The following is a 23,247-nucleotide window of genomic DNA, read 5'->3' as shown; positions in this document are numbered from 1 at the left end:
ATGCCATCCTCCGTCTCCCAGGGATTCCTTTTGCTAGCAGGCCTGTGCTGCCTTTTCTCTGGCTCCCAGCCTCAAGATCCCCTGGAGATTGATGTGGAACAACATGGCCATGAACATCAGGAGCTTCTCAGCTGCCAATGCATCGCCTACAGCATCATCCAGTTGACCTTCACCTTGTATCGGAAGTCTGGTAGTTGGGCAAAAGATACCAACATCTTATTCTCTCCAGTGAATATTGTTGCTGCCTCTTTCATGCTCTTGCTGGGGGCAAAACCCAACATGCACAGCCAGATCCTGGAAGGACTGGACTTCAACCTTACGGAAACACCTGAGCAGTACATCCACGAATGCTTCCAGCAACTTACGTATATCCTCTATCTGCCAGACCACAAGTCACAGCTGACAATGCAGAGCAGCCTATCCACTGCCCAGAGTCTGAAGCTTACAGACAAGTTTGTGAAGAATGTCAAGGGTTTGTACTACTCAACAGCCATTGCTGTCAACTTCAGTGACATGCAAAGAGCCCAAAATCAGATCAACGAGTATGTACAGGGTGAAACCCAAGGGAAAATAGTGGCATTGATCAAGGATCTGAAGACAGACACAGCTTTTGCCTTGATGAATTACATCTTATTCCAAGGTAAGGTGAGACCACCAGGTTTAGGCAGCCCCCAGGAAACCCAAATGTGTGTTCCAGTACTTAATCCTTCCTTGACATACCAAAATATAGCAGGGCAGAGCATCTCAATATGGTCTTCAGTTCTTCAGTCAAAAATAATTCAATAACATCTATAAACCTATAAAGTTGGGAATAAAGAGTTAAAGCCAGCCAGATCACCATCACCTCTGAGTTAGAACCATCATTGTCTTAATGGTACCAGAATCCACTGCTCACAACTTTACTGGAACACTAAGAGATGGGAATTGATAAAAAAAAAAATGCCTCCGCCCTCTTTTTTTTTTTTAAATCAGTTTCTATCAAAACTAGGGGGGCAAAGCTTCTCTTTCTGCTTTGCTAGTAGTAATATTGAGATTTATAATAATGATGGTACAAAAGCCAAAAAAAAAACTACACATGCACACAGTTAGCTCTGCGGTAACTATCAGAACCTTGACACTGACTCTTTTCCTGGAACATGGTTCTTTTTAAACTGTCAGGGCTATGGGTAAGTTTCCCTCCCAGCATGGGGTATCCTAGAGATTTTTTTAATCCCTTAGTGTCCCAGGCACACAGCAACAACTCTTCCTTGCTCATTCTTCAGCAAGGGACTTAAGGGACTTGGGATGTTATCCCATGTATTGTTAGACTTGAGGAGAAATCCCCTAGATATACATGTATTTAAATGTAATCTTTGGCTGAATACTACTAGGAACCAAAATTCTAGCACCATTCAGGGCAACCTTTTCTTAGACCCACTTGTTACACAAGTGACTCCCTTTTGGATGTTGGGGTTTTTGTTTGTTTGATTTGATTTGATTTGATTTGATTTTAAACAGGGTCTCTCTGTGTCACCCAGGCTGATCTGAAACTCATGATCCTTTGAGTTGGTGTAGCACCAGGTTGGTCATGACTCTATTTTTATTCTAACAATTTCTCTCTCTTTGTCTCCATACAATTTTCTCTGAACACTTGGCTGATTGATAACGCTGTGGTTTGGTCTCATTTGCTGTAGCTGTCAATGCCAAGGTGATAACTGCCCCAGTTGGTCTGATCTGATCCTGCAGTGAGGAAAATGTATAAGGGAAGCAAAGAGTCAATTCCAGGTGACATTTTTGGCTAAAAGCATTTGTCTGAGCCCTTCAGAAGTCCATTTTTAGTTTAATTTAAGCTTGCTCACTCTGGAGTTGCTGGACCAGGCTCTCAGAATACTTCCTATTTTAGGGCATTTTTGTTATAAGCTGTTCTCCTATAGAATGGCCATAGTTTTCTGAGGAATTACAAACTAACCCTAAAGAAAGTTTAGCAATTTTCAAAATTTATTCCAAAATCTATTCTTTATTACATACAGTATTATATCAGGACTTCCCAGGTAACCAGTGTCCAATTGTTTAGGGAGACTCCTGGGAATGCAGTGCTCAGGGATAGTGAATTATTACTGTTCCAAACAGTAATCAGAGTAGAACCAGGAACATGTATGTGTAAGACAGAAAAGGCTGTCATTATGACAATTTTTAATTTGAATGAGTAGATTAGTAAAGTGTTTTCCTAAGCCTTGAGTCTTTGGAACCTTCCATGCTGGTAGAACAGAAAGGCACAGAGGGTCCAGCAATAATCAGTGATTTTAATACTAATTTAGCTTTTATTTTTGAAGTGAAGTTTAACATCTTTAAAGTTTTAGACTTCAGACAGGATTAGAAAGCAGAATGAATGGCCTTGATAGATTTTCATTCAAGTATGAATGTATGTTTCCTGTAAACAACAGCAGAACTGCTGACTGAGCTGAAGCAAATGGATGCCAATAAGGGTTTTAAAACAAACCACTTGAATTAGGGGGCCTTCTATATGAATGGTACTGAGCTCAGATAGTAGAAATACCAATAGCCTTATTGACCATCTTGTGGGTTTAAGGTACAGGGGTAGCACAGTGTAGAAAAGACAGTACTGGCCAATTATCTTTCATAGATTAACCTTGAACCTTTAGGAATTTTGCATATATACTTATATATGCTTATATACTTAAAGCTTATATACTTAACATATTAAGCCTTTAGACACAAATACATGGATGGATGGAGAGATAGATAGATAATAGACAGACAGACAGACAGACAGACAGACAGATAGATAGATAGATAGATAGATGATTTCTGATTACAGACATCTCTAGGTCAAATAAAATACAATAATTTTAACAATAGATGTATTTTAACCAACATTATAAGGTAATAATTTAAAAGACACTAAAACAGACAGATTCTTTTTAGGTCTTTGTTTTTCTCAGTAATAAAAGTCTAACATATAAAAGGAGCCATAGGCTGGCACGGCTCAGTGGGCAAAGCTTTGCAGTGAGGACCTGCATTTGGATTCTTAGCACTCATGTAAAAGTTGGACATAGTGGTAACTGACCATAATCCCAGCAAAGGAAGGTGGAGATAAAATAATTGCAGGTGTCTTAGTGGTCAGTCTGGATGAACCAGCAAACTCCAGGTTCGGTGTGAGACCCTGTCTCAAAAATTAAGGTGGAAGGACTGGACAGATGGCTGAACAGTTGAGAATGTGTGCAATTCTGGCAGAGAACCAAAGCTGGCTTCCTAGCATCCACAGTGGGCAGCTCACACTCACCTGTCACTATGCCCCCAGGGGATCAAACACCTTCTTCTGTCCTCCACAGGCACCTGCACTCACAGGCACAAGCCAGCACAGAGACATGACTACATATACACATAACTACAAATATAAAGAATTGAAAATTGAAATTAGGGTGGAGAGCAACAGAGGAGAGCATCCTGGAGTCGGCCTTTGACCTCCACATGCACCAGTGAGCAGGTGTGTCTGAACACACACATGCACAGAAACAAATGTGCCCTTGGGAGGCAAGGCCAGTGGGTCATTATGAAGGCCAGCCTAGCTACAGTGTGCTTCAGGCAATCCTGGCTGCACATTGAGACTCTACTTCATCAAACAAAAGAACTCCTATACATGGGACCTCCTGTATCTTTTTTCTCACTTGACTCGTTGTTTTCTTTCTTCCTGTCCTTTAATATGTAATTTGAGACAGTTATCATGAAAGTTCTAATTTATTTTTTAACAAAATAAAAGCATTGTCCATTTATCTACAACAAGTTCAATTAACTGATTTGTCAGAGATTTGCCCAAGTCATATGAACTTGGAAGGCTTCTGGGAGAGGGAGACCTTAACAGCTTCACTTGATGTGAGAACTCCACCTCTCCAAGAGTTTATTTAGTGTCTTGTGAACAACATACAAACATACACATGCATGTAGGTTGAATAGATAATTGCACGCACATGTAGTCATACATACATAGAAATAGGCCCCCAGATCCAAAGATCATTTTGCTCATTCTTTGATAGTTTACAGTTTAGACTGTTGGGCAGGTCTGTCTGAGGAAGTCCTTTTGATGTGGCTTGTTTCCCCATTCAGATCAACTCCTTCAACAAGTAAGTCAAAGGATATTGTCTGTGTCTGTCCAGCCTGAGAGAGCCCCTCACCACCATCAGAGCAGAGAGCCTAAAGGTGTTGGGAGTCCCATAGGTCAAGTGAGGCTTTACAAATCAAGGATGCCTTCAATCATGACATTGGAGGATTTTCTTCATCCATACAGGCACTTCCCCTACAGATGTCCACTCAAGGATGTGCTTGTGCCCCTTTTTCATTCAAGTTAAAATTCAGGACTCTAGAATATGAAAACTGACCATGCAGATTACAGCAGACAGGAGAAACAGCTTTTAAAAGAGAGAAAATGCTGAGTTAAGGCAGGACATGTAGATAAGTCTTGGTCAGGATGTGTAGGTGATGGTGATAGGCCGTAATGAAGAAGCCAGCGGCAGAATACATACATTACCTGACCCAGATCTCAAGTCAGGAAACACTCCAGGGAAGTACTCAAAGGGCCACCAGCTCCCAAGTTCTTATTAGGATCTGCCACAAGTTGTGGCAGAGATTGCTCTCCGCCTGCCAGAAACCACACTCCATGGACTGAGGGGTCCTCGAAACAGAACACTCGCCAGTCCTTCAGACGTGAGCTTCTATGGCTGAGAGGCCTTCACAACAGATATCTCTCCACCTCCCAGATGTGAGTCCCAGGCCCCCTAACAGTCACGAGCTCCTCACCATCTGTGACTTTGGGGGCAAGCATCTTTACCTTATCTAGTGTAAATACCAAGAAAAAAATCAACCCCTTTTTTTCTTTTATCTATGTGGTTAGTTTTCTTTATTCCCAGGTAACACTATAAATGAGGAGTGAGAAAACCCCTGTGTATAGGAGGTGTCTCAAAAGCTGCTGAGACATCCTCCATTATCCATTATCCATCCTCCATTATCCTCAATACAGGGCTAGCTTGCCACGGACAGTCTGAGTCTCTTCCTCTGCTGTCTCTTCTCCTGGCTGGCTTGCCAAAAATGTTACCAGAATCTGGAGGTGGCTGAACGACACTTCACAGGGGGAAATAGGAAACAAAGTTTGATTCAAGGAAATATTCCATTGAAAGTCTTGGCTGGAACTGGAGGAAGAAAAAAAAACTCTATATCTTTCTTTTGCCTTACCTGTGTGGTGTCTGAGACAAAAGCCAAGAAATACACATATTGTAGGTTTGGCTTCAAGGTGCATTAACAGAACTGAGATTAATCCTCTTTTGGAAGATGGCTTTCTCCTCTGACACCAGGGCTTCCAACTAGTCTCATTTCCCAGCATGAGGTTTCCTGGGGACATTTTAATTCCATGGGGACTCTGTTACACTGTTATAGCCAGGCTCACTGGAAATCTCTAAGAAGGTTGAATGCCAGCTATATGACATTTTCTTAGTTGTCAGCCATACTTGCAAATTGCTGTAGATGTCATGGAATAAATAATGCTTTGAGTGACTTAATTTGGAAAAGTCTGGGGTAACAGAACAAAATTAGCATGAAGTATGCAAGACCTGGGTTCAAATCTTGTCTTCACCCCTATAATGACAGCTAAGTCACATGCTTGGGATGTTAGTGTCCTAACATTACCACAGGCAAAGCAATGACATTGTTGTCAATTTGTGCAAATGCTGTCTTGACACTTATCTAACCAAGCTACACAGAATGCATATCTTAAGATTTATTAATTTAGGTGATTCTCTAGACCAGGGATCCAGGCACTGCTACCAAGCCTTTGAGCTATGACATGACTGGGACCCTTCAAGACTGGACCCCATCCATCAGCCAGAGCTATGATGGATAGTCTTAGACTTGTTGTTCATTACCACAGTGTGGCCCAGGCTCAGAGACAGGAACAAGGCTCAAAATCAAATCTTCTTGGTATAGATACACTTCACCATCGGCATCCAGAGCCCAACACAGGGTTTTCAACAATAGCATAATGGAATGGCCAAAGCCAAAAACAAAGAGCTGATCAAATAACGTTGATTTTCAGTCTTTGGGTGCATGGTAGGTCAGGGTCTCATGAATCCACATCCCAAAGATACTTCCACTTCCTCCGGGAAGCATCCTGTAGGAGGGTGAGGGGCGGGAGTCAAGGCCATGGCTACACCTTTCTATCATATTCCCGAGCTCCCCAGCACAGCAATGTTCCACAGAGCACCAAGGAAAGCATCAACGCAAGGAGAGCCCAGCTCCATTGCAGTTATGGGAGACTCAATGTCTGTCCAATGCACCTACGAAGGCTCAGGGTTCCCGGAGGCCCCTGCCCACTCTGACAGCCTTGGCAGAGAACACTCTTACAGGAGAGAGGGTTTTCTCAGGCACATGCACTTTATCTGTGGTACTAAGATAAACATTTAAAGGTACCCACTAGATTTTTCCCAGAATGCTGACTGAAGCACTGCTTACAAGGTATAGGATGCTACCCAAGAAGAGAAGCCCAGATTCGACATAGGAGACTGTGATTCTGCCCACTCATCACCAGTCAGCATTCTTGGGGAACTACCAGAAAAACATGAAATTAAACAGCTTCTTCTTTGGAGCCAGGTTTTCACAAATCAACCCACATATATCTCTCAGTCTTTTCCTTCTGCTTCAGACTATTTTTTTAAAGGGACATCAAGCACCCCAATAGGCATCTCATTTTACAGCTGATAAAGCTGGGGCTCAGAGGGACTGTCTCACAAGGCACTCAAAACTTCTTTCCTCTGACACTTAGCTAACCCTTTACCCCACCAATGGCTGACATGCCCTTCCCTTCTCTTCAGGTAAACTGTATGATGAACTATTTGAGGCTGAATACATCTTGGAAGAGGACTTCCATGTGAATGAGGATGTGACCATGAAAGTACCCATGATCAACTGCCAGGGTAGACTTTTTTATTTTTTAATATTTATTTATTTATTTATTTGCACCGCGAGGAAGAGCTGTCTAGCTGGGTGATGGTACAGCATTATATGTGCGGTGCTACTGCCTTCTTCATGTTGCCTGACCAAGAGAAGATGAAGAACCTAAAGGAAACCTTGGCTCAAAAACACTTTGAAAAAAATCTTACGGTTAATTGACACAAGGTGATTTCCCAGTCCAGGATGCCAGGGACTGCTACACAGCCTCTGAGCCATGACATAACTGGGGCCCTTCAGGACTGGGCTTCATCCAGCCATCAGCCAGAGCTTACAGATAGACACAGTGCTCATTAGTGTGGGGTAAGAGAGGCTCAGAGACAGGAACAAGGCTCAGAATAAAGTCTTCTCTTTGGTACAGACACATTCCATCTTCAGCATCCAGAGCGCAGCACAGGATTTGCAACAACAGCACATGTAATGGCTGAAACAAAAAATGAGGAGACAGGTCTCAGGCCTCAGCCAGAAGTGGAGGTCAAGGTGAAGAGTTCATGGGTGACAAGAGAGGAAGGGCTTAGAACAAGAAAGGGCCAGCTGCAAAGAGCTCAGGGCATGAGTATAGAAGGTTCTGTCCCCGTCACTCTGCAGTGAGGTTTATTGGGTCCCAGGGAGCCAACAATTCTGAAATGAGCCTCTCCCCTCTTCAGATCAAGTGAGCCTGTGCTCAATCAGGAAATCCATGCCAGGCTCTTCCTTGGGTTAGGAAGATAATGATACACACCTCAAGTGGGCCTGAGGTGAACTGGGGACAGAGGTTCTGTCTCACCTCCCAGCCCAAACTTGCTGAGGCCCACAACACAGCAGAAAGCAGAGTCAAGCAGGGTGAGGATGAACTGTGACAGCTGGCTTGTTCCCTTAGCATAGAACCTCCGGGAACCTTGCCTTATCTAAGGAAACTGAAGGCCAAGCCTTAGCATGGGGAGTCATAGAATCTCAAGTCAGAGTCACAAGTCTCAGAACACACCTGAATCTCACTGAAGAGCTTCCTGGGCAAGGGTGGGTAGCCTTCTAGAAGGTGCTAGAATGATACCATACTGTTGATGCCACCATGACACAAAGTAACTCTTTCATGTTTTCCTGCATAACAGGACAGTGGACCTGCACTTTCCCAAGTTGCTTATGTCCAAAACCTATGACCTGAAGACTATTCTGAGCACACTGGGCATTACCCAGATCTTCAGTAATGAGGCTAACCTCTCAGGGGTCACAGAGGATGCGCCCCTAAAGCTCATCAAGGTGAGGTCATGTGACAGTGGCAGCATCTCAGCTGTTGATAGCGCTGATCAGAATGTGAGGATGGATCAGACATGAGGCTGAGGAAGGCGATAAGGGACAGAGACTCAGACTACAGAGATGTGCCATGGTGAATTCAGGATCAGAGAACAGAGGCAGGATAAGATAGCATATGCTATCATAAAGATCTACTTGAATGGGACTCAGTGACCCTTAATTTTATCTTTGCGCAGGGCTGTTGATTCCTTGGGACTCAACTAACCTATATTTATATAGAAAGGCATTGGTTCAGATAACCTTCAAAACTTTTGTCTTGGCATGCACTGGAAAGAAAACATGTTTACAGGAGAATGAAGTACAAGAGGGGGGCTCTGAAGCCAAATGCCACATCCAAGGCTATGAGAGGTGGTTCATGAAAGGAGTGGAGAAGAGGGTCATCCAAGAATGAAAGGGCTGAACGCAGAGGAAAAGGCCTCTTTGACCACTAGAGTTGAGGTGGCAATGGATAAGACATGACCACATTGAGGCTCTTCATGGATGAGGCATCCACATGGATCCCAAATTCAGCCTGGGGTGAGTACAACATACCCAACTTTTCCCTCTTTCTACCCCTATAGGCTGTGCACAAGACTATACTGACCTTTGATAATGACGTCATAAGAACTTCAAGGAACACTATTTGGAGTAAGATGGATTTGACTGGGATTCCTGTTATCAGATTTAACAGGCCATTTGTAATTGTCATAAAAGAGGAATATACCAATTCCATCCTCTTTGTGGGAAAAGGGAATAATCCTACAGAAAACAGTTGATTTCAGATTTCAGTCATCCTCACCATCCTGATCCAGCCATTTCCCCTCCCTGTTGACAGTAAACATTGGATAGCTTCATCCATGCCTAGGCACAACCAGCAAAGCCCTCTCCTTGTGGTGTCTGTGTCTTCCTCTACTCCCTGAGGTATGTGGGGACTGCAGGTCATAGGGCATCTCCTGCATTTGTGTTTAGGAGATCCTTGTGATGTCACAACTCCAGCACTGAAGGGAGAGAGAGGGTCATGTCCCCTTCTGGGTGTACTGTGTCATCTCACCGGGAGTTTCCTGAGAACGGCTGGAGGAAATGGTAGAGCTCTTCTTCCTCAGGCTGGAGCAGGGCCCCAATATCTGTCCTTGTCATCCCTTCCCTGATAGGGGGGATGTACGCATCCTCCAATGAACAGGAAGGTCTCTGGACCTTAGCCTTTTTCTTCTTCTCAAGCCAATAAGACCACTGGGCCCAAAGTCACTCCCTCTGTCCTCTGTCATATGTCCTTTGTACATGAATGCATTTAAAAGTCCTTAGAAGGGCTAGCAAAAGTAGCTCCTCCCCTTTTCCAGAACCATGTAGCCCCGCCTCCCCACCAGGCAGCACAGAATAGTTGGCTCTGCCTCTTGGAGGCTTCACCCCTCACGTAGGCAAAGCTGGAGAGCTGCTGGGCTAACCACTCCAGCTCCCATCCAGGCTCAGCTCCAGTGCTTTGAGTTGGCCCATCCCAACATCTACCCCGTCTATGAACTGCTGAAGTGTACTAAGAGACGAGTCCTGCAGAACCAAAGCATCAGGACCTCCATGAGAACAGGGCAACAACAGGGTATCCCAGAGGAGTCCTAGTGGGGATCCTATATTGATGGTGTAGCAGAAGCCAGAGGCCCTGAACCAGGCTAAGGACTCATTGCAGTGAACATGTACAAGTAAATTGTTTGGGCAAAAGGGTAACTGGGTGACACATGGTGACGCACGGCAACATCCATGATGAGATATTTTGTGGGTTTTTTGTTTGTTTGTTTGTTTGTTTGTATTTGTTTTGGGGGGAAGTAGATTGCAAGGGTTGGGGGCAGATATGGAGGAAGAGGGAGATTGGTACTGGGGGGCATGATGTGAGATTCACAAATCTTGAAAAATTATAAAAGAATTGGAAAATAAGACTACAGATAACAATGGCTTAGCCTCAGACTCCACCTGCTTTGAGGTTACAAAAGCCCATGCTTAACCCAGTCTCTCTCTCTTCTCTCTCTCTCTCTTTTTCTCTCTCTCTCCCTCCCTCCCTACCTCTAACTTCCTCCCCATCCACCCACTCTCTGCATACAAATAAGAATATAAATCTCAGCTATTTTCTCCAGTCCCATGCCTACCTGCTACCTTGCTGCTGGCCATGATGGTAACAAATTAACCTCTGAAAGTATAAGCAAGCCCCAATTAAATGCTTTCTCTTATATGAGTTGCCTTGGTCATGGAGTCTCTTCACAACAAGAGAACACTGACTAAGACAATCATGAACGGATGTAGCACTTATCAAATGTTTTTTTTGCACATACCAAGATGGTGATCTAATGCTGATCATTCCGTTGGTTGATGGAGCATGTAAGGCATATGTGTATATTGAACCATCCTCGCAAAGGAAGTTTAAATCTTGCCTGGTCATACTACCCAATCTTTTTAAGTTCTCTTGGCTCTAATTTGCTAATATTTTGTTGATAATCTTTTTCTTTATTTTTTCCTTTTCCTGTGTTTGTTAAGGTACAGGAAGTTAACTTTTCTAGGGAGTAGCTAGGATCCTAAGTTGTTCTGAAGACATCTTGACTCTGATGAAAAAGAAGAAAAATGGTAGAGTTTTTGATGGTCAGCAGGGATTGACTGAGCGTTTCCAAGCAGTTTGTTCTAACCACTAACTCGAAAGCACAACTCTCACCTCAGAGAGAAAGAGAGTTTAATCTGGAGTAAAATAGTAGTGCTTGTGGCCTTAGCATCCAGGCCAGCTTACACCAAACATGTTTCAACAAGGAAACAGTTTCATACATTTTTTTTATACTGACAAAACAAAGAAAGAAATACATCAAGTTTTTTTTTTCTTAAGTTCTTTGGTGGAAACATCAGAAACAAAAGCTTTAGCAAAATGATGGAGTCCCTGCTACAGGCCTCAGTGCTAACTGCTGATGTTCTTAGCTTTGGAATTGGTAGAAGCTTTCGTTTTTTGTAAATCAAAAAAATATATATATTAACTATTTGTCACAAGAATACTAGGTCAAGCAAAGAGGTGGGCAAGGACTCTGTACCAAGTAGACATAGGTCTGTGTATCTGACAAGCCAAATGTGTTTGTTCTACCTCCAAGAGCTACAAAGCCTTAACTGTCCAAGATTTGCTCAAAGCCTAAGCCCATTGTCTCATTTGAGACTCTAGGGCAACTGAGCTGATCCCCCATAAAAGGCCAAAATAAATGACGCACACTCAAGATACAATGGTGAACCAGGCATAGGGTGAACAGTCCTAGTTCTAGAGTGATAAAGAGAGAGACGGAGGAGAATTAGTGCAAAGTAACACTTTCTGTGTTGCAAGCACTTCCAGTGCTGACGGCTGAGCAAGCGATAAATCTTACAAAGGCTGGCATCTGGGGGGCATATGGGCTTGGGCCATCTTGCCCCTGTGACTTTGCTCCTTCAAGCCCACGTGGTTTTCCTCTGGGGCTGGTTTTGCATGTCACCTACAGCTTTGAGTAGCGGGCTCCTGCTGTGTGGGAACATCTTCTTCCCTAGACCTTCCATGGTACCTGCCTCACACAGCAGAGCAGCACTCCGTACTTCCCCACCCAGAGCACCCCTGAGGACCCGGCTGCTTCAGCTTAGAACAGGCTTGAAGGGTTTTCCTGTGAAATCGGGACAGAAGCCTGTGATGTGAATTACGTGGATCTGGAAAAGCAGTATCACTCACATGACAGGAAGATCTGTGGCCATGGAGGGTTTTGGCAGTTTAACATGAACAAGGGGAATCGTGGGCAGCCAATTCAGGGGTCCTGGGTACCCAAAATCCAGGTCCACCTATGGGAAAAGAGCCTGTCTTTCTCTACTTTGTGACAGAGAGATGAAAGGGAGGCACACAAAGAAAACTCGGAGCTCAGTGAGGGATGACCAAGCCATGCCTTCCAGCTCCCTCACTCTGTGAAAGGGAAATACCGTGAGAATCAAGGGTGAGTCTATGTGCTGGGAGTTTGGCTGGCAGTGTGAGCCTCACTGAGACCCATTGTGAGGTAGGGACAAAGGCAAGGTCCTTCTGGACTCCTAGGGGGAAACTGAGTCAGAATGGGGAGGCACAGCTGAGACATTGAGTCCCCTCCCCAGAAAGGACAAAGGGTAGCCAGGAGGTGCCATGTAGCCTACAATATGAGGGAAAGGCTGTGTGAGCTGGCATAGGTTCCTCAGTGGCTCTGTGCCTTTGGGGTCCTTCCTCAAAGGAGTATCAAAAGCCATACATAGTGCCTCCATGAATACTCTCACATGGCTCCCTTATGCTGCTCACACCTTCTGAAGAATGGTCCTGAACTTGCCTCTTCTGCCTTTGCCCAAGTATTCTCCCAGCCATTCTTCAATGGGGATCCTTGAAATTGCATTCACGACCAAATCCCTGCGTGGACATACTTATCCTGATTGGATCACTGGGTGCCTTTGTGAGTGTAATTAACACTGAAATCTCAGGACCAAGAGGTCAAGAACTTCACAGTGGCCATCACTGCTGTGTACTGGGGACTGTCCAGCATGACCCATGGCCCCATGGCCCCCTTCTGTGGCTATCTGAGGTAGGCTGCAATGGCCACAGGCTCCCTCACCTTTCTCATTCCAGATGGGTAACTCTAGGTGGTTACACTGAACTAGGTCAATTCTGGAAAGAATAGCCCAGCCCTCCAGTCACACCATCACCTGGCCAAGCTGCCCCAGGCTGTTTTTCATCACAGAGGGTCCAGGGCATGTCGGGACCAAGTATCTCATGCCCTCTGTCACCCTATAAAGCACGAAGATAAGGGACATATGAGGAACAGCCAGTACTGCACATCTACCCACAAACTTCCCACTGGCCACAGGGGACTCTGCTCAGTAAGTCCTTCGCCAGACTCTTCCTTAGCTCAAGGCTGGGTGCTATCAATTAGCCTCTCAAGCTGGGTAGGCACCGTAGGCACCTGGAGGAAGCAGGTAAGAGCTGTAGTTCTTGATATAAGTTCCGGACATAAGAATAACCTCATTCTACATGCACAGAACTTAATAGGGACACTCTTGAGCATTGGGCAGGCTGACCTGGTTCATTGTTGAAGTGTCTCTTCAGCCTGGGCCAGTGAGTTTCCTTCCTCTGGATACTCACTTCAGATGATCCATGTCAGGGAACCCCACTCTTCTTTCCCTGAACTTGTTCTGCCTTGGGGATTCTTATTTCCTGCCCCTTTCAGAACCCAGGCCTAGCTGTAGACCAAGAGTGTAGGCTTTGGGGTTCAATGAGCCTTAAGGGCCTAGAAGAGACCAAATCACTTTCATCTCTAGATTTTCAAATCTGAATTCCAGAGCTCAGTGTGAGGTCCTCTCCCCTCTGCTCTCTGGGCTCCACCCTCCTGCCCAGGGGCCAGCTATCTGTGATCTCTGCCTGGGAACACTCTAGATAACCTTCATGGCCTTCTGTTTCCTCCTCTCACTCATTCTTATATGGGTTCATAATCCCAAATTCTGTCTTTGCTTTATCCCCCACCCCTACTAGTGTTGAGCGCTAGGGGTTTGCAAATCCCATCTCTCTCCTTCCTCATGAACTTCCCTGAGGTCATAGCTTGGTGAAAGTTTGAAATCACCTCTAATTCTTCTTACTCTCCACAACAACCCTGTTTAAAGTGAGATTTAGAGAAGTTTAAATATTTGTTGTCACAAAATGGCTGGTGTCACTGTCCAAATTGAAACCCAGATTTGTTTTCACCTCTTCATATCCCCCACAATTGTGTGTCTCTAGAGAGTCTGGATTCTCCTTGACTCACTGCAGGTGGACAGGGCATTGGCAGTGACTGCTGAGGTACCAGGGGCATCATCATATACATTAATGAAACCCCCAAATTCTTGCTGTCCTCTGCGCCCAGCTCTGAGCTCAAGCCCCATGCTCAGTGGAGGCAGAGCCATGGGGACTGCCTTAGCTTACAGGGAGCACATGCCAGCCGCTGCCACTCTCCTGGCTGAGTGATCTTGAAGAAGTTGCTGAATACTCTGGGCCTTACTTTTCCTGCCCTGTCAAGGGGAGAGAGCTGGATGTCTGAAACCCGTAGGGAATGGCTACAAATGCCTCCAGAACATAGCTTGTCTCATAGGCCCCTGAACAACCAAAACCCTCAGACTCATAATGTCACAGGCCATGGCACTTGTGCCTTTAAGTCACTGCAAATATGATGGAACCTGTCAGAAATATGGGTTACTGACTCGGACAGCCCACTGTGGGACCTGGTTCTGCCACTCTGCCTGTGAACTGACTTTGGCTGTGGGCTTTCACCTCTCTGGTGTTTGACACTCTCATAAGCCAATGGAAAGAATAACCACTTCCCCTGTGGACTTCAATAAGAAAGCAGTGGAGGCTGTGGAGGGTAAATGGGCTACTGCTATGTTTGGTGATCTTTGGTGGTCCCCAGAGCCACACAGTAGCATGGTAGGAGAGAACAAATTCCCACAAGTTGTCCCCTGACTTTTATATACTTGATGTGGTGCTCACATGTGTACACACACACACACACAAACACAGACAATTAATGAAAAATTTAAGAAAAAAATCAAAGGAATGAGTCAGTGTATCTGAGCTCTTATGACTTTGATGGTTTCCTCTGTTTCTTTCTAGGATGAGAATGCAGAGCATTCCCAGCTTCAGTTGGACACAGAGCTTGAAAAACCTAGCTGCTTTTGCTTGGTAGTAATGGTTGGGTTGGTCAGTGAGAGTTACTGTAACACTGATTTGGGGCTTTTGTCCCCTTCTTTGTCTTACAGGACAATGACACCCTATTTTTCTTGCAGCTTCTTCTTAATAGCGGGGCTCAGCTGTCTGCTCCCTGGCTTTCAGACTGAAGGTTACCAAGACACACAAGCCTCAGACCATAAAAAGAAGAAGCAGGAGCCTCCTCAATGCAAGACTTTTGCCCCCATCATCACCAACATCTCTCTGTTCTTACTCCAAAATGCAGTGCATCAGCCCAAAAACCCAACATTGCATTCTCCCGAATGAGCATTGTAGCCGCCTTCACAGTGCTTTCTCTGGGCGCTAATGGCAGCACTCACAAGGAAATCCTGAAGGGGCTGGGACTCAGTCTCTTAAAGAAACCTGCAAGGGAGGTCCACACGTGTTTCCAACATCTCCTCCATAGACTCCTCCAGCCAGATCACCAGCTTCACTTGACCACTGGCAACACCTTGCTCATCAATAAATTTCTGAGGGTGTCAGACAAATTAAAAAAGGCAATTAAGGGACTGGGAACAATATGCCCTGATCCTGGTGCCTTCCCACCATGTACACTGTGCCTTCCAAATGTTCACTGCTGCCTTTGAGACAGTCACCAAAGCATATCTTATGACGCAACCAAGAATAGGAAGATGGGCTTTGACACAAAGAACCCAGTTGGTACAATTTCAGGGACTAAAAGAAAAGGGGCATATGTTGGTATAATGTTCTTTTAAAATGTATATGCCTTACCCTTGTTAATTCAAATGCTGATTTCCCCACCCCCAACTCTCTGGTTTCAATCTGGATATTGCATTGTGATACTCACTATAAACATCCTGTCTCAACTCTTGTGTAAACAGGACACAAATAAAGCAACTAGATACAATGTTGTGCAATGGGAGGAGCCAGAGGTCAGGAAAGAGGGGAGGAGCTAGAGAACAGGAAGGGGCAAGAAGGAGGAGGAGCTCGAGGGGAGGAGAGTACGAGGAGAGCAGAGCGGGAGGAGAGAGCTTGGAGGACTTGGAGCATGAACCAGACCTAAGATTTCACAAAAAGCAAGTATAAGGTGGGAAATCTAAATGTTAGGAAACTGAGGGCTTGGAGGTTTAGGAGGAAGTAAATATTGCCCAGCATTGTGTTCTAGGTTAACTAAAAAAACCCAGACTCTGTGAGGTGATTTGGTTATACAGCTGTTTAAGATTAGCAGCAAGCTTTACAAGAAGATAAAACAATAGCAAATATTAATAACCGACTACAACAAATGGCGCCCAACTAATCTAAGAATCCACACCTTTTAAATCTTACTTAAACATAATTTGGAGGAGGGAATAAGCTCCCAGTGATGCAAACCAAACTTAAAACCTAAAATCTCCCAGGTCAGTTACTGTGTCTTTAAGAGAGGCTCTTAAACCAGCCCAGGAGCAAAAGACTGCCTCTTGTGGGCAGACCTGAGACTTCTATAACAAAACTGGCTGCTGCTGAAGTTTAACTAAGGAGTAAACAAGCATGGCTCTTTTATACTGTGGCTGGCTCAACTGGCTCAGCTCCACAGCCATGGCAGGAAAGAAAGCAACTGGAGGCCAACAAACTTCTAGACAGAGTTTGTCCTAAACTGCATGTAAAATAAAAAATTGCCATGGCAGAGGGTGTTTTAATCTCTTTTGGCTTCATTTTGGCTGTCATATTCATGGATCTGGTTGCAATATGTTTAATGGTGTTGGTTCTTCTCCATGCCTTCTCCAAGAAAGTTCAAGGAGAAAATGGGGAAAAAGCCAAGGATTGGGGTACTAAGTTACAGACAATAGTACTCATCCAAATAATTAGGTTAATAACGGCTAAAATTCAAAGCTCTCTGGCTGCAAGGTATTTATCTGCTCTTTCTGGTAAGGGTCTGCCAATTTACTGAAACATCAACTAAAATAACCAACTGGGCTTTCTTTGTTATAGCGTAAATTGGCACAACTGACCCCAAACTTAAAATTTTCTTTTCTCTTTGCTGGATTTTCATTTAAAGGCTTTGAATTACAAATATACTGATTTGAAACTGCATATATCTGAACAAGTTGGTGAAGGCACAAGCCTTTCTTTCCAACACAAAGTAAAAAGAAACAGGCAGATCTCTGAGTTCTGGATCAAGTTTACTTACATAATAAAGCCAGGATGACAACTCCTGCTGTTTAGCCACTTACGAAGATAGTCTAAGATTCAAAATGACAAAAATTTCCTTAAGGTTACCATGTAAATTCTTTTTTCTTAATAATAGTTGTTATATCCTTACTGGTCTAAAGGTTGGATTCACATATTTTTTTAAGTTTATATAAAGAGAGATAATGTCACACTGCTCTGGAAACTACCTTATCCTTTTAAACGTGAGACATTTTCACGGAGGAAAAATGTTGGTCATGCTTAATGTAAAAAAGACACAAGAGGCTTAAAGATGGCAAAGTACATGCCAACCTAGTTTAGTCCTAAAATCTCAAAAATTATATTCATATGTTTAAAAAACAAAACTGTCCATCCCATATTAAAAAAAGGGCAAGCCAAAGAATATCCACTATCATTGTAAAGCCCAGGTACAAGATGTCTAGGATATACTTAACGCTAAGGGTAGGAGAGTTTATATGCTAATGCTAAGAGAGTTTATATAAAGTTCGGCTATAAAGGCATAACTGTCCAGTCTGTATAAATAAGGGGCAAGCCAAAAAATATCCACTATCAATGTAAAGCCCAGGTACAAGATGCTTAGGGTATGCTTAAATGCTAGAGGTAAGAGGGAGTTTAAATAAAGTTTGGCTATAAAGGCATAACTGCCCATCCTGTATAAATAAGGGACAAGCCAAAAAATAGCCACTAACAGTGTAAAACCCAGGTACAAGATGCCCAGGGAATGCTTATAAATGTAAAGCCCAGGTACAAGATGCCTAGGGTATGCTTAAATGCTAAAGGTAAGAGGGAGTTTAAATAAAGTTTGGCTATAAAGGCATAACTGCCCATTCTATATAACCAAGGGGAAAGGACAAATAGCTACAACATATATAAAAATCTAGGGCTAAACCTCAAAACAGGTACAAGATACCTACGGTATGCTTATATTCTAAATTAAAAAGGAGTTTATGTAAAGTTTACTTAAAACATGCATTTTCTATTGCTCAAGACAACCAGCTTGTCTCTAATGGGAGGCTTCTCTAGGGAAATAGGTAGCAACTTGGCCTAATACAACAGGCACGCAAGAGCCCAAAAAGATATTTTAATCTTGTTCTGTTGCTAAAAAGGGGGAACTGTAGAGAGCTGCGGAATGCTATGCCTTAAAGATGGAGCTGGTTTCCGCCTTCCACCTTCCCGATGGTGAGTGCTCTCTGTCACGAACAACTCCACATTTGGCTAAGGCCGAGGATCTGGCTTGCTTCCATGTATGTGGACCTATCTGCATTGCCCCCGTGGCACGCCTGGGTTGGCTACCCAGAGGCTATTTAAGCTGTGGGCTGGCTTTCCCCGGGGTCCGAGGATTGTTCAATGTTCCTGAATAAACTGCATTGAAAAAAAAAAAGATATTTTAATCTATCTAACCTTGTTTTGATGATAACGATTGTATGTTCAATAATAATGTTAACTTATATTGCTAATCCCTTTACATGGGAACAACTCTAAAACTGACTGAGACATAAAAATGTGTCTCCAGCCAAAAACTTCAACAATACTTGGCCAATAAATCCTTGGCTATAATATCCTCAAAATGTATTATGCTAACCTTTTAGTTTGCATAGATTAAATTGGCTTACAGTTTAGTTTCATCCTGCACGTCTCATACATTTATAATTTTAGAACTCTAATGTTTGTGAGAAATTATATGTTTGCAGAACAAAAGAACTAGACAACAGAGATGCTAGAGCAAACCTAACAGAATCATTCTTCAGCATACTGAGAAATTGACACATCTGTTCCAGCATCTTGCATGTTCCAGCATTCTGCTTGTACCTGCCTCAACTTCTTCAACTGCCATTTCACATCAAAGCCTGCTCCCCAAAGAACTTTGAAGAAAGCTACTAATTTTAACTGGTCCAGCATTTTAGACTGTTCCAAAAAGGACTTTTATTAAGCCTGAAATTTCTCAACATTCAAATGTTATTGGACCACAAATGTTATTGCTTGCTTAGTTAACCATTTTTATTTGGGCCCCCTACAGGATTTCTACATGTCCACAATGTCAGCTAGAAGAAATTCATGAGAACGGCGACCAATTTCCTTTAAAGGGGGTTGGGTATGTTTTTGGTTGTTTGCTATAGCTATGAAATTTTTTTTGTCATTGGGAGATGTTTATTATTAACGGTCTTATTCAAAGTAAAACAAGGAATATACAGGGATATTTTATAAAAATAGAAAAAAGGGTAGATTATTCAATTTACTCAACTTAAGGTTTTATTTGTTATTACCAAATAAGGTTAATTTTAACTCTGGTATAGGATTTTGCATATTGGTGCAAAAATAAGTATTTTTAATACATTGGTATAAGCTTTACTGTATTGATAGAAAGTCAAGGTTACTTCCAATACTTTTAAACTATTATTAAAAGGTGGTTAGGAGGGGGGAGCCTACATGGCGGCGCCAGGAGAGCACCGCGTCTGAGAAGCAGGACAGCACTCTCCGTGCAGCGACCAGGAGAGTGAACTCTGGGCCCTGAAACTACATAGATCATGTTTCCCAGGTGAGGGGAGGCTCCCACGGAGTGGGAATCGGTTGGGTCCACTCACGGCTACCCAGCCAGAACCCGGAAGAAATCGCGGGTAACACAGGCTTTGGGTCTCCAGGCTGGAGCTGCAAGCGTGCATGTCCCAATCACTTTCCCAGGCTGATCCGTAGGCACAAGGGTGGCTGAGACTGGGAGTCCCAGTCGCAAGAAAACCCCACAGGGAAGCAAAGTTGCCAGTCTGATCACGGGTCACCCAGTCTTTCCCCTGAAGGTCTCTAGGACGGCAGGTACCTGCCACCATCACAACCAAGCTCCTGCCGAGCGTAGAGCTGCACACTCAGCTCAGTGGTACAGACAAGCTGCGCACCCCAGTACAACAGGGACTGGGAACCTCTGTCTGGAGAGGACCCCACAGAGAAGGAAGAAACCGTGCTGCTGGGGTCACCTAGGGAAAGTCTAGCAGACTGCAGATTGCAAACAGGTGAGTACGGCCAGCCATCACAGATCTGGGCCCAAACAGGGAGCACAGAGTGATTGGAAACTCAGCTCCTGCAGACTAACAGGTGGGTGCATGCTCCGTCAACCCAGAGGCCTGCTTTATACCAACTACTCCTTACAGACAGAACTGAGTGCCCCAAGACCCCAGAGCAGTACTCACCCGCCAGAGATTACCTCTTGGGTTCTGGGGCACAGAGCCCCAACCTCAGACCTACAAAAGACCAGGAACCCTGAGATCAACCCCCAGATACTGCTCCAAGGGGCAACCAGTTATCCCTAACAAAACCAACCAAACCACAGGACACACAGGTTACAGCAGCTGATCACTAAATTTACAGCAAGAAACCCAGAAGGAGGGCAGCTGTCTCCAGGACTTCTCCCAGTGAGAGGAGAGCCCTCTTGACTAATCAGGACCACAGTTACCACCCAGGTCTCTATGCCTGAGGTGAGCTGTAGCAACTCCTGAAAAACACCAGACATCCAGGGACTATACCCAAAAAGCTGGGAAGGCTTCCTTCAGGAAAAACCATCTTCCTGCCAAAGGGATTCTCTCCACTACAAGAGTCCAGGAACGACCAGAAACTAAATTCAAACAACTAAGATAGCCCAATGGGTAGAGGACAATGTAAAGGTTCAACCAACAAAAACCAGAGCATTATGGCATCTCCAGAACCCAGTTATCCAGGGGCAAATAGGCCTAGACACCCCAGCATAAATGAAATTCAAGGAGATGACCTAACATCTATGCTCAAGAAGATGATAACAGAGGAAACAAATAAAATACGAAAAGAAGTAGAAGAAGCTGAAGCCAAAAGGTATGTGGCCTTTAAAGAGGAAATGCTTAAATCACTGAATGAAATAAAAGAAACAGTGGATTGTTCAAACAAACAGCTGAAGGAATTGACAGAAAAACATGAAAATACAGTCAGACAGGGGAAGGAAAACAACAAAATAGCTCAAGACCTGAAGATAGAATTGGAAAAATTAAAAAAAAAAAAACACAAATGGAAGAAATTGTAGAGAGAAAGAACTTAGGGAAGAAAGCAGGAACTACAGAGGTTAGCATAACCAATAGGCTACAAGAAATGGAAGAAAGAATCTCAGGTGTGGAAGATACAATGGAAGAAATAGATGTATCTGTCAAAGAAAATGTTAAATCTAAAAAATTCCTGACACAGACCATCCAAGAAATTCAAGACAACATAAAAAGACAAAACCTAAGAATAATAGGAATAGAGGAAAAAGAAGATTCCCTGCACCAAGGCCCAGAAAATATTTTCAACAAAATCATTGAAGAAAATTTTCCCAACTTAAAGGAGAGGCCAATAAGAATACAAGAGGCCTATAGAACACCAATAAATTAGACCAGAAAAGAAAATCCTCCTGCCACATAATAATCAAAACTGTAAGTATACAGAACAAAGAAAAAATACTAAAAGCTGCAAGAGAAAAAGGCCAAGTAACATATAATGGCAAACCCATTAGGATCACACCTGACTTTTCAACAGAGACTATGAAAGCCAGAAGGGCCTGGACGGATATCATGCAGACCCTAAGAGAACACAGATGTCAGCCCAGGCTACTATACCCTGCAAAACTCTCAGTCCTCATAGATGGAGAAAACAAGATATTCAATGACAAAAACAAATTTCAACAATACCTACAAACAAATCCAGCATTACAGAAGACACTGGAAGGGAAAATAAACCCAAGAAAGCTAGCTACATTCAAGAAAACACAGGAAATAAATAACCCCACTACAGTAAAACAAAAAGCAACCAAGCACACAACCGTATGACCACAGCCAACATCAAATTCAAAGGATCTAACAGACACTGGTCATTACTCTCTCTCAATATCAATGGACTTAATTCTCCAATAAAAAGACACAGACTAACAGAATGGATGCGTAAACAAAACCCAGCAATCTGTTGTATACAAGAAACACACCTAAGTCACAAAGATAGACATTACCTGAGGGTAAAGGGATGGAAGACTACTTTTCAAGCAAACGGACGCAAGAAGCAAGCAGGAGTAGGCATTCTAATATCTGATAAAATAGACTTTCAACCAAAATTAATCAAAAGAGATGGGGAAGGACACTTCATACTCATCATGGGAAAATTCCACCAAGAAGACATCACAATCCTGAACATCTATGCCCCAAATACAAGGGCACCCACATTTGTGAAAGAAACATTGATAAAACTTAAACCACATATAGATCCCCACACACTAATAGTGGGAGACTTCAACACCCCACTCTCAACAAAGGACAGGTCAACAAAACAGAAATTAAAGAAACAATATCTCTAACAAAGGTCATGAATCAAATGGACCTAACAGACATTTACAGAACCTTACACCCAAACACAAAAGAATTTACCTTCTTCTCAGCACCTCATGGAACCTTCTCCAAAATAGACCACATAGTTGGTCACAAAGCAAGCCTCAACAAATATAGGAAGATTGAAATAATCCCTTGTATTCTGTCTGATCACCATGGAATAAAGCTGGACCTCAGTAACAACAGAAATAGCAAAAAGCCTACACATACATGGAAACTGAACAACTTGCTACTAAAAGACAGCTGGGTCAGGGAAGAAATAAAGAAAGAAATTAAAATCTTCCTAGAACTCAATGAAAATGAAGACACAACATACCCAAACTTGTGGGACACAATGAAGGCAGTGCTAAGAGGAAAGTTCATAGCACTAAGTGCCTTCAAGAAGAAATTTGAGACAGCACATTCAAGCAACTTAATGGCTCACTTAAAAACCCTAGAAAAAGAAGAAGCAGACACACCAAGAAGGAGCAGACGGCTGGAAATAATCAAACTCAGGGCTGAAATCAATCAATTCGAAACAAATAAAACAATTCAAAGAATCAATGAAACCAAGAGCTGGTTCTTTGAGAAAATCAACAAGATAGACAAACCCTTAGCCAAGCTAACTAAAAGGCAGCAAGACAACATCCAAATCAACAAGATCAGAAAAGAAAAGGGGGACATAACTACAGACACTGAGGAAATCCAAGCAATCATTAGGACTTACTTCAAAAGTCTATACGGAACAAAATTTGA

General features: G+C 43.4%; 1 protein-coding gene across 1 annotated transcript; it reads left to right on the top strand.

Moving 5' to 3' along the window:
* LOC110565993 (alpha-1-antiproteinase-like) lies at positions 1–15,265 on the top strand. Its single transcript, XM_060388347.1, has 6 exons — positions 1–640; positions 6,858–6,959; positions 7,582–7,645; positions 8,082–8,229; positions 12,730–12,830; positions 15,031–15,265. Exons 1-6 carry the CDS (start codon positions 1–3, stop codon positions 15,263–15,265), a joined length of 1,290 nt encoding a protein of 429 aa, XP_060244330.1.
* Positions 15,266–23,247: the final 7,982 nt, after the last annotated feature.

Source organism: Meriones unguiculatus, chromosome 7, assembly GCF_030254825.1.
Source record: "Meriones unguiculatus strain TT.TT164.6M chromosome 7, Bangor_MerUng_6.1, whole genome shotgun sequence".
Classification (NCBI taxonomy): Eukaryota; Metazoa; Chordata; class Mammalia; order Rodentia; family Muridae; genus Meriones; species Meriones unguiculatus.
This window is presented reverse-complemented; position numbering and strand designations above follow the sequence as displayed.